This window comes from Acanthaster planci, linkage group LG07, assembly GCF_054643075.1.
Source record: "Acanthaster planci isolate LZ-2023a linkage group LG07, COTS_SCS, whole genome shotgun sequence".
Taxonomy (NCBI): domain Eukaryota; kingdom Metazoa; phylum Echinodermata; class Asteroidea; order Valvatida; family Acanthasteridae; genus Acanthaster; species Acanthaster planci.
The window spans coordinates 2,098,358-2,110,932 of NC_141783.1; the positions used below are offsets into that span (position 1 = coordinate 2,098,358).

At 40.7% G+C, this 12,575-nt stretch overlaps 1 protein-coding gene across 1 annotated transcript; it reads right to left on the bottom strand.

The window, feature by feature from the left end:
• Positions 1-294: 294 nt before the first annotated feature.
• On the bottom strand, positions 295-12,552 carry LOC110979742 (tether containing UBX domain for GLUT4-like). The gene is made up of 11 exons (XM_022235793.2): positions 12,459-12,552; positions 11,150-11,205; positions 10,482-10,697; positions 9,267-9,351; positions 8,236-8,309; positions 6,441-6,948; positions 5,725-5,853; positions 4,942-5,153; positions 3,317-3,789; positions 2,111-2,233; positions 295-1,243 (listed from the first exon to the last, which is right to left on the bottom strand). Exons 1-11 carry the CDS (start codon positions 12,537-12,539, stop codon positions 1,233-1,235), a joined length of 1,968 nt encoding a protein of 655 aa, XP_022091485.2. The 5' UTR covers positions 12,540-12,552; the 3' UTR covers positions 295-1,232.
• Positions 12,553-12,575: the final 23 nt, after the last annotated feature.

Below are 12,575 nucleotides of genomic sequence, written 5' to 3' on the forward strand. Positions count from 1 at the left end.
TCGCAATCCCTCCTCACGCAGCCAAAATAAACGGTGAAAGTCCACCTGCGTTGTCGCCAGTTTTCATTGACTGAATTGGCATGCAGCCAGGTTCAAAGTTTGATCACGCAGAAAAAAACTTATCCCTTGTCGGACAATGCCATTTGTATAGAAAAAAAATTCCTTACCACTACTAAAATTACTAAATTTACATGCCTAAAACTGCTCAGCAATGATTACTGTGTTTTAAAGATTGTTACATTTAATTCAATTAATTGAAAACATCAAAAGAAAACGGCAACAAAAATTCAGAAATTTCAGTCGGCTTGTTTTATTGCAAAAGCTACAAGACCCTCCTCAAAGCTGTGGCACAGTGATGTCATTTTTTCCAATCTAAATGTTTGAGAAATAAACCAGAAACCACTTGTTAATCTTAATATTGACTTTTGTCCCCCAAGCTACATGTCAATTGGAACCATTTGCGTGCATATACTTTGATTGCATTTCAAAGACTACGTACATTTGTATTTTGAAGGAACACAGACTGGTATTTAAGGAGAAAAAACTGTGAACAAAGTCACATATTATGACTTGTCGCCATGGTGACTGTTTTACATAGTTTACATGGTACCTCCAAAAACATTGTAACCGAAGAAAACTCAAAACCAACCTTTTTTCAAAAAATTAAACCCACTGTTTTTATTTTCATCAAAGTTGACGGTTTGCTGGACAAAACTGTTTTGGGCTCTTTGAAATCATTTCAATTTCTGAACCGAAAATGCTTTTCATTTGAAACAAAGCCTTAATGGTATGCTTTTGTTCTAAATAATAAAAATTGGGAAAATAAATCAGGCTTGACAAGACTTAGATGTAAATGTATGCAAAGAGTGCTATGCTCAGTTTAGTGATTGACAGGTCTGCAGTGGTGCCGGTACATCTGTGGTTTCAAACTCCGACAGGAGTCATGGGCTTATGTTCATGAGCAAGATACTTTACAACAATCACCTGTTTCCATCGGCATGAAGTTCAAAGATTGCACTGATGGAAGTCTGCAGAACAAAACTGAACATACGGTTGTATGAACAGTTGTAAGATAATAATCTTTAGACACTGCATACCAACAGCACATATTATCTATCAAACAAACGGTTTGTTTGCATCAATTGATACTTAGTGAATGATACCATTTATTTAAATAATAGACGATCATAATTTGTACTTATTCCATCTGAGATGAAGCACACATGAGTCTTTCACCTTTTCCCTGTTTAAAGAAGAGCAAATGAGAAAAGCCCATTTTCAATTTGTTGTCGACCGTCACAACGGTGACGCGCCGTCATCATCAAGAGTGGCAGACGTAACTTGCAATGGATACAGTAGAATCATTTGGCATCTGCCAATTACATGGAATGGCTTGGCACAGATATTTGCTAGGTCAATGACAACAGTTGCTAAGCAGCGATGGGTTAACAGCCAAAGGGGGGGTTGTTAGTTCATTCCCCACCTTCTTGTGGTGAGAGAAGCATGAGTATTTTGTGGTACTTATCCAAATTCTCAATAATAAAACTGTACTCAGCAGAATAAAAAGAGATTAAAAGCATATAAAAGCTTCAAACATGCGGCTAGTGATGTAAGGCTTAGGGGCGTAAGTATACATAAGATGTCTGTATGGAAAACAGCATCCCTTGGTGTCACATGGTGTTCAGCAATTCTCCTCCCCCCAGCATGTCAAATTTTCCATAGCTTCAATTTATTTTTACTGAAATCAACCTCCATCCCCTAGTCCCCGGCTCAGATTTATGCCACAGAATTTGCATGCACAGCCATGCAAACACATTGAATTATTCAAAGGTTTTTAGACAAGACATGGTGAACGCCTGGTTCTGGGCAAATTTGCTTACCCACTGATGCACACCGTTTTACATTAGCGTTTGTTAAAGGAGGCAATCCACTGTATTTTCTTTTGTTACTTTGATACAGAGTTTACGAAGTGCTGTCAGGGAGTTGTGTGTGACCAGTACATAAAAGTGCATGCTAACGGGATGTCAAAGTGTGTCCACATCCTTTACAAACCACACATCGCCCTCAATGGGGAATGCACAGAGCTAATAGATTGACTTATTTGACTTACCCATTTTGAACCACTTGGGTATCTTCTTGGAGTTGGCGGCTGCCTCTCCGCTAGCCTGTCTCTTGCTGGGCCCGGGAGGTTCTGCCTTGCCTGGGGCAGAGGCTTTAGATGTCGATGCCCCACCTATTGATGAAGGAGACACCAAAGCATCGGGAATGAAATACCAAATGCTTGTTTTGTTTCAGAGAGTAAAGCTTGTGCCAAAGAATTCTGAGGCCAAAAACATCTCAAGTTCCACAACCTTCTGAGAAGATGCCACAAAACCTGTCTTTCCCACAGTTTTGGAAAAAATCTCAGAAAGAAAATCCACTTACAAATCATCAAACTTTCATCTTGATAACTCCCTTCTCCAATTAATAATCCTTCAATATACTAGAAAAAGATTATGACCACAACATAACCCTAAATAAAGGCTTTGCGTGATAGAGATCTTGGGAAATCTTCTTTGTGCTTACTCCATGGAACAAAAGCAGTGGCCTGCAAAATGGCAGCCATGCAAACCCTCTATATCAGAGATTTACATTTAGAGGATAATTCAGCGACCGCTATTGAACAGAGGGTAGCAATGAGTGGTACCAAATTCTTTTTCAAAATGTACACGTGCACTCAATGTGAAAATCAACCAAATGTTTATAGCTTGCCAAATGTACACCCATGTCAAATTTAAGAAGTCCCGCACACAACATGCACATGGGTGACAAGCTATCTCAGTGACATCTCATAATTACCATTTTACTCCACAAAACGCTAAGGACTGACTCTAAAGACTGACTAATCGTAGGAGATGCCATACTTGGGTGGTACCACACTTACTTGAATTCTGAAATGGTTGAAGTGGCATATAAGTATGAGCATGAATATGGTACACCTATATGGAGCTACGTATGAAGTTTATTTGGAGCAACTTTCTGGAACTATGCCTGAGATTTATGCGGTACATCTCTTGAGCACCGAGCTGGACCGAGAGAGGGCGCAATTTTCCTAGCAACGCAGGCTCCTTTGGTGGGCACTGCACTTCGCTGATACACAAATGACTATGAAATGCATGCGTTAGGGTCACGTACGTCGCTACCAACAAACTGAATACTCCCCACCAATCTGGCTCTTATTAACCAATGAAGGAGTGATTCTGCTCAAGGTAGATTAAGCTACTTATGCCATTTGTGTGTGGTACGAGTGACACACCAAAACCCCTTTCATACTCACTTGATGGGCCCAGCTGCACACTTTGGTTTATGCTTGAGTGAGTAATTGCTGGAGCCTCATCCTGTGAGATGCTTCTTTGAATGACTGACGTGGCTTCTTCTGTAGCTCTGCGAAAAGACGTCAACTGGCTCAAGAGATCTTCCCGTAGGTAATGATCGCGGCCCATCTCGGACCCAAAGTGGACCACGGCAGCCGGGAACAGCTCGGCCTTGAAGAGCGACAGGGAATTGTCCTTGAGGATGCGACGGGGCGGAGTGGTGTACAGGTAGAATGCGGTTTGGGGATCCTGTAGATGATCTCGGACGAAGTCTCCGAGGGCTTTGACGAGCTCCAGAGGTCGGAAGAACCCCTGCAGGATGTAGCGGTCAGGGAAGTGGACACGTACGGCCACCTTGGAGTACTCCTTGGCCTTCTTGAAGGCATTTGCTTCCCGCATCGCCCGGGTCTGTAGATGCTGCTCATCCATACGGCTCCTGAGTTAACACGATCAAAACATAGCTTTAGGTTATAAACAAACAGGCAAAGGATAAACAGATAAACAAAATCTCAGCAAAGCCATGAAAATGCTTGTGAGCTACAAAGGAACTTACAGATGGTGCTTAACTTTTTAATAGAGGACAGACACATGGAGTTTCCTATCCTCAGTGGTCAGTCCTTTGCCAAATTACCGTCCTCTACTTTGCCAATGGGGGATTGATACAGGAAAAATGGGAAACGAGACACCTTGTCCTCTGTGGTGTTGTCCAACTCAACTGAGTGTATACCGTGCGATTTAATCTCCAAAACTTCGAGGCAAGTGGCCATATTGCACGAGATAAATGTGACCAGGTCCAATATTCTGTGAACATGTTTCAAGAAATACTTGGATTTTTATGTTACCGATTTTGCTTGGTGTTTCTTTGGTTCAAACTATCCTAATTAATCTCCCAAACAAAATTTTCTGTTCTTGTTTTGTTGCCACAAATTTTGGTTTAACTGTTTTTACTGATGCAATACCATACAAAAAAATTTTGCAGTGACAATAGACAACAGAAAGCTTATCTTTAATTCATCATAATGATAGATCTTCGGGTTTGAAAAAGCTCATTTTAAGAAATTGAATGTTGACAACTTATTTAAAAAAAGTAATGCGGTGAATTTGGGTTTACCAGAAACTCTGACATATCTAAAGATGCCGCATAATTTGACATGGTAAAAGGCACACAAAGTACAGTAAACACAAACAAGATTCATAAAAATAGGAGAAAGAGCATGGGAGATTCACAATACAGTGTGCCGCCAAGCGTTTGCTGCTGACAGGCCACTTTTCGAGTTTTGATCAACACACTGCCGCGATTGAGCGCACTTTGGTATGAAACTTGGGGATATTTGATTGATTGAGGCATAACCTGCACCACACAAAAAACATCATTTGGCAACCTAACACCCATATTTGCAATAAGCAATTTAGAGATTTCAAACGTGATAAACAAACACTCAGAAAAATTGAAGTTTCCCGTGCACAGCGCAGTTAGTGAACGAGACTTTGTGGAATATTTGTCCCACAATGCACTACCAAAAAGGCCTCTCCATGACCTCTTGGTGGCGCACTGCATTGTGAATCACCCTCATTAAGTTTTACTCACAGCTGCAATTGCTGGTCAGCCATCATTCTCTGCACATCCTCCACAGTCACCTCAAAAAATTCGTCCGGCAGGTCATGACCGGTAACCGGCTTGTCCCCCGTAACCTGGTCCAGACTAAACACGAGCGGATGCCTCTCGCAGGGCTCTGGGGGCTGGCTAGACGTCTGCTTGAGACCCAATGGCGGCGGATGGCCACTGGGCTTCTCTGGAAACTGAAGATCACAAATATTTTCAAGACACAAAGCCAATTATAAAAGCTAGTCAACATTGATCATTGTTTCAAATGCACAGAGTACTTTGCAAGGTTTATCCCCATTTGAAAGAGGTAATTTTTTTCCATTAGGGAGATTTTATCAACGTATATTTTTAAATATTGTACACTTATTGTTGTCCCAGGGCTTACTGTATAAAAAATTCACAAATTTTAATAATTTCAGATTTTTTCCAGCAAAACAACAATTAAAAGTTTCATACAGTTTGGGGTTAATTATTGAAACTTAATCACTTCATGACAGTAACTGGTACTCATGAATAACTGGTACTCATAATATACCTTAATTTCCGTTAGTCAAGAGCCTGCCCTGTGAATGGTTTCAGACGGGTGATAAAAACTCCTGTTTGTTGGGCATGAGAATACTTTCATGCAATAGCTTTGAACTTAAAAAAGTTTTTAAAATGTCTCTGACTTTATTTACACTCCACAAATCCTACATGATCCTAGTTGATTAGAAAGTGGTATGCTTGGTGGGAAAGCATGGCAGACCAGATTTCACGTAAGCTTACCTTGAATTCTGCAAATGCTGGCCTGCTCTGCAGCTGAGCCGACCAAGACTGCTTGAGCTGGGCTAGCTGTTGCTCAGTACGGTGTTTCAGAATAGCTTCAGCGAGAGCCGCACCCATTAAATTAGCTTTCTGCACGGGGGAAAAATATTACCGTACTACTACCAACACTGCCAAAAATTGAATCAGCTTAGTGTGCATAGACAGGGGAACTATAACAATGATTAAAGCGTTTAATAATTAAAGAGTTTAGCTCATAAAATTGCACGGCTGAGAACCATCCAAAAGATGCTGTAAACATGTTCTTGCAGTAAGTTTTCCTTTTTTAACCCTAACCCTACATAGTTCTACGAATTACTAGTTGCAGTAAAATGTAGTATTCAGTCCTGTCGTTTGTAAGTGGACGTGATCTCATTATTCTCTGAAGCCATAAGGTAAAATAGAAAAGACAATGTACCATACAGTGCTGTGGCACTATGAATGCATGGCTTTATTGTTCTCTGTACAAGTAACAATGGAAGTAACCTAGCCAGAAGTAGTGATCTGTAGCGCTAGGTACTTCAGGCTCAGACTATTACTTAGTATTTACTTAGTATTTTGTAGTACTGTGTAGTGTAAGCCAAACAATACGCTTGGCAGTTAGGGTTCATAAGCAGACATATCTATTTCTAAGGAGTAGGACTGAATAAATTTCTCCATGAAACTGTTCATTATTTTACCTGTTCCATTTCTGGGGTGAGCTGCGAGCTGGGCATCTGTTGTGGCGCAGCATCCCCCCGTCTCGACTGTGTTTGCTTAGGGCGCGCCCCTGCATTTCCTTCAAGATTTCTGCTTGGAACAGGAGCCGCTTGACTTGCTTTTGGAGTTTCTTCAACGTCCATGGGTTGAGGGGAATCGGGGAGAGCAGAATCTAGTGATTTAATCTCTGATTGAATAACGTTAGGTTTTGGTTTGGTACTTTTGTTCCGAGCGTCGGCTTCGAATGCTTTTAAATTCATCTCCTTCATGTCACTGTCCTCTTGGGAACTTGCTTGACTAGTTCCAGGTTCTGTGTCCATTTTCTGCAGCTCCATAGCTTCCATGCTGGTATCAACCCCAGATGCTGAAGTGGACTGTCCCTGAGGCACAGGAGGTGATGGATGAGTGGACTGCTGCATCTGAGTTGCGGGGGTAGCCTTTCCCGCCTGTGCAGGTGGAACTGGAAGATCGACCGCTCTGTGGATTAGCCTGGGAAGATACATGTAATTGTGCACAGAGTAGTGAAGCTTCCACAAGTTCATGCAGAATTAATTGAGTAAAGCATTGGTGATAGAATTCAAGGGCACTCATGATGATGCAATTTTCCTCTCATATTCCCGATGGCAAAATGCTGCAACTGCTTGTGTGACTCGCAGAGATCATATGTGGAACTAGAGGGGACGCAGGGTATGTAAAATTGTTCCATAACGGACAAACAACTTGGAACTTTGCAGACGCCTGCACATGCATGCAAAATGGGCACAAGTGCCCTGAAATGTGGTGCACATCTGAAATGATGACGTCAGGAAAATTTTGTTAAAAAGCTTTATGTGCGTAGAAGACTGCGGACACGACACATGAGCACATAAGAGTGTATGCGTTAACACGGTAGCGTAATTGAATAACATGTCGCCCTGTCCTGGGGCCAAAAGAATAGGCCTGTCACCTCTAGCTTCACTCTCTGGCAGGGAAGTCCCTTGATACCAACTGCATGTACAGCACAATGCTTGAAACATTGCCAAACAAATCTACGCATTGAGCAAACAACCAGCAGAGTACCACTCAGGAGCAATATGAATATCACAGAATTTTTAATGGTTACCAACTGTACACTAGGCAAAATATTTCATTGCTAAGTAAGTTTTTGTAACTAGAGGTTCCTCAAAGATCTGTACTTTAAAGGTACATTACTTATGCTTTTAATGAAGTAGGAGGGAAATTAGAGTGTTTGAATTGAGTGATCAGAGAGGGTTTCTTGGTAGAGCTGGAGTTGAGTGAAATCTGAGGCCAAATGACAAGTCTGGTCAAAAATCCAGTAACAAATTTTTGTCCCAAAGTACACAAGAGAGAGCAATGACAAAGGAATGCCACTCTCACAAATTATTTAAAAAGCTTGTGACTTCAGACTTGATTCGTGACAGGCTTTTGATGCAGTTGTTAGGATTTGTGAGAACTTATATCTGTCATCTGTGAGAAGGTTTAAAGGTACCTCGTCTAAAAATTTAAATAAGATTTATTCTTTAACAAAGTTGTGGACACATAGTCCTCTGCTTTAATTTTCAATGTATTTTAGCTTTCATCTACCCCGACACAAGAAGGCTTGTGAGGACTTACACCTGTCCTCTATGAGACAGTTTGAAGGTGCCTCATCTTCAAATTCAAATAGGGTTTATTCACAAATAGCCAAAGTGAGGACACACTGGCCTCCATTTTAATTTCCTTTTTATTTTTGCTTTCATATACCCTGACACAACAAGGCTTAGGCTGGAGTTTTACCTGATGATTGCTTTTCCGCTTGTCAGTCCAAGAGATTTCAATGTCGTTTCTCTGAGCCAGGTTTCTCCGACAATCTATTGCGAGGAAATGAAATAAGCAATGGCTGTGCAAAACCAATATTGACAACCTAAATTCTAAATTCACAAATGCAGAAATTCCATTTTCAGAGAACAATTATGCCTCAGTTCTTGACTGTTGAGAAGGGATCTGATATAACATATTCTCTGCACGATCTGCTTTGAAGGTTTTCGTGTAACAGTTTGGCTGTTCAACTTAAGGAATACACAGGAGCGAAAAGCTGCTGTGGGTGGTGCAAATCCTAACACCAGCAGTGCATTATGGGACAGAAAAATTGAAATTTGCATCTAAAACAGAACTCGCTTTGCAAGAGGTGCACGAGGTGACATTTTCCACACAGGAACTCTCAATTCATTTTGATTGACTGGTAAACAATTTATTTCAGAATGTTCCAGATGGTGTTTCTGTGTGGAATACTTGCATGCAAGCAATAAAAGACAGATGATTAGACTGGAAGACAACGCAAGCGGAAATCGACGGAAATCGAGTTGACAAATGATCCTTGTAAACTTCTTAACTTTGACCAGTCCAATGCACCACATGTCCAAGGCAATCTCTTGGTAAAGTATTAATCTTCCCATCCCAATAAGTTTATATAGGATTCCGACACTTTTAGTGGCAGATGTTTTGGGTGCTAAGAAAGCCGAAAAAAGGGAAATTTCTGCTGGCGCACCCAATTTACAGTATTCATGTTGATTTTTACATTCAGAGAATACTTTTGAGGAAATGTACCAGCACACTGTGGTTTGCACTACGCACGGAATTTCCCGGTTGAAAGTGGTCTGCCATGCTCAGTCATGCATAATTCAAGAGTCATCAACACAATAGCGCTCAACCTGGGGCTGCCTCATTAACTTTCTTTGCATGAGTGAGTTTTCATGCCATTGTGGCGGTCCCTAGCAACAGGGCCAAACCGCGGCGACATTTTGGACAAGCTCCCGTAATAGTCTCACCTCTTGCCTCAAGTAGATACAAACAGGATGGACGGATTTGCCTGAATCTGCTTCTTGGGAAGATGCAGTCAACTTGCCAGCCATGCTGTAACCACAAGAAACAGAGCTTACAATTTGATGAAATGAAACCGCAATGGTTGGAACTACTGGGTGGTCTACCGAGTTGACTCTCATGAAAAGGGAATCAGCTACCAGCCTAACACATAGGGTAAATTACTAAAAAAGGTGGAATCAAAAGTCTGACTGGGTAATTTATTTGTTTGTGTGTGGCTTGGAGTATTGTTGGATGCAATGTCTTCCCCTCTTCCTGCCACCTTTTGAGCTTATTGGATCTAATTGGTTTCTTTGGATTTAAATCTAGAACATTTACATTTGTAATCATTTTATGTATTTTGATTTAAAGTCTGGAATTCTTGAATTATGTTTTGGGAAACAATTCTAATCTCATTTATCGACACGATGGTCAAACAACAAATTAAAACAGCTTGCTGGTATTTACTTATCTATGTTTTTGGCTGTAAACTACATTGAACTCAAGACTAGTATTCACATGAACTCAAGACTAGTAATCACATGAACTCAAGACTAGTATTCACATGAACTCAAGACTAGTATTCACATGAACTCAAGACTAGTATTCACATGAACTCAAGACTAGTAATCACATGAACTCAAGACTAGTATTCACATGAACCCAAGACTAGTATTCACATGAACTCAAGACTAGTATTCACATGAACTCAAGACTAGTATTCACATGAACTCAAGACTAGTATTCACATGAACTCAAGACTAGTATTCACATGAACTCAAGACTAGTATTCACATGAACTCAAGACTAGTATTCACATGAACTCAAGACTAGTAATCACATGAACTCAAGACTAGTATTCACATGAAGCTAATAATTATTCATGGGATAATTAAGTCCATTGTAAGTCCTCAAGTCAAGTAAAAGGGTGAACAATGACAAAAGGAATGCTTTAGTCCGATTTCATTTGTATCAGCTTGGGACTTGGCTTCTTAAAACTGGACAATTTGTGGTGGACTTATGATGGACTTTAAAACAATACTGGGGTAGGCCTTCAGTACGGCTCAGTGTGAATGAAATGGCTGTGGCTATGGCATACAAGTCCATAGGAGGTGGCTACCAGGGGCTGCCATAGGCTTGCACACTATTCCTAGCTGCAGCCAAAACATTTGGACGCAGCCCACCTTTCATTTTGTGTCTCCCAGTGCAGCAGCACGTCCCAGAGGCTGGTTGCCGGAGGGAATTCCCGCTGAAGTCGCTCCCCGGACTCCGTCTGCAGGGCGAGGCAGATGGCCGACTCAGTCCGGGGCCGGTCAGCCTTGACAAGCTCCAGCTTGCAGTTGTTGGGCAGGTTGGCATAGCGGACCGAAAGCTGGGGGTCCAGGATACTGCGCTGGTGTCTGCCAATCAGAGCATATCTAGCTATTAAGGGTCTGTGATGTGAACTGTACTATGGAACATACTTCGTGGGACTTTCTACTTCTGTTACATGTTTTAAAACTACTGCACTTGACATCCCTTTTTAGGTTAATGTCACTGCACTTTTTTAAACATTTAGAATTTTCCATTCATTTCCTGGACAAATGAAGACCCTGTTGCTCTGACTTCATACCTGGGACTGTTCATTATTGGGTTTTTTCGCTTGAAATTACGAACTCAAACATTTGCTCACTGAAAACATTCCTCGGAGATCTTCCCACACAATGGAAGCCCCAAGTAAAAAATTCTTCTGGAGACAGGATTAATATACCAGAGAATCAAATGTCCTTTTGGTAATACTTGGGGAGGTCAAAATTGCACTGTTAAGTGATTGTCTAATCTATTCCTTCTTAATTGGGGTTAAGACACTCACTTCAAGTTATATTCTTCAGGATTGTATCCCACTTTACTGCAGACATTTTCAATGACCTTTGGATACAAAAAATGGATATACAGTGTATAAGGAACGTGAAATGCAACCAAATCTTTTAAATAACTACTTTTTACTGTAAATGTGACGGAAAAGAGAACGTACACCCAGTATAGCAGTATGCTACAGCATAAGTTTATTCCTCAACAAGGTAAAAGAAATCAACAATTTCATCCAATAAGCTGTTTTTGTATAATATGAAACAGGTTGCACAGTAGTTGATTTTTTTGGTACTTGTCCAACCAACAACACTCGGACATTAGCTAGTAAATAGCCTTAAAGGGTAACATTATCAGCAAAATCATGAAAAAAATGTACAGTAAACAGGTAACTTGATGCACAAAGTACTCTGAAATAACTAAAAGTTTAGTGATGGTAGTAATAATAATTATTTATTCATTTATAAAGCGCAAATTTCATATAGATATATTCAAATTCGCTGTACAATGAAGCCATTAAGTGTGGAACAATGAATACATCTAAACATGGTTGAGCCGATGGCATACAAGGGTGCCTCGGGCACATTCACCAACATCAGTAAAGGGAAACAGTAAGAAGCATTACCCATGGTAGCTGCAACATAGCTCATTTATTTTTATCAAATAGTTCTTTTCTTGATTCTTTAAACTATGAAACGAAAGTTAATTCTACAAACTGAGAAAAAACTGCTGCAAAATTAGCTTTTGTTAAAGTTAAAATTTGTTACCCTATCCACAAACTGTGGTTAGGCCCTATCTGTGGGCCTACTGAGAACACCACGATGAGGAGTTCAGGCAACTCAAACCCTATTCAAAAATCAATGACGATAGTGTGGTCCCTGGGGCTAGAAATCAATTTGACTGCATCCTGTCTACAGGGAGTCAGGTGACCACGTTTTTGTACACAAAAATGATCCATGCAGATCATGCACACGACGGCCCATGTAAAAGACTTGATATTTTTCCTCTTAAAATTGAATTTTTCTAGAGATGTTTTTTGCTATCAAATGGCTAATAGGTCACTGTAGGGCGTAATTCCTGGCGTCCGTATATGGAACTCTTTCCCCACCCTAAGGCTTAGCCCAACCCCCTTGCCCTTTTCGGTCATAGGCTGTTGTTAATTGTCATAACATGGACGGTTTAACAGGAAAAACATCATGACTTGGCATGAAAATAATTCTAAGTTACAAGACTGTGAACGAAAAAAATAAACGGAAAGAATCATCCATTAAATTGAAAAACATGTTAGTTTTACTGAGGACTGGATATAATACCTGCAAAATGCGCGTATTGGCGGTTACTTTCACATTTTGTCTACGACCATTTGGAAGTAAAACGTTCACGGTGGCTGCCATATTGGATGTTCACTGGCTTGGTCTATCAATAAATGT

Coding starts and splice junctions, on each gene's coding strand:
- LOC110979742 (XM_022235793.2), bottom strand. CDS start 12,539: ATGGCAGCCACCGTGAACGTTTTACTTCCAAATGGTCGTAGACAAAAT. Junction 10,698..11,149: donor CCTGAAGAATATAACTTGAA/GTGAGTGTCTTA, acceptor TCTGATTGGCAG/ACACCAGCGCAGTATCCTGG. Junction 5,854..6,440: donor TCACCCCAGAAATGGAACAG/GTAAAATAATGA, acceptor TCCCCCGTGCAG/AAAGCTAATTTAATGGGTGC.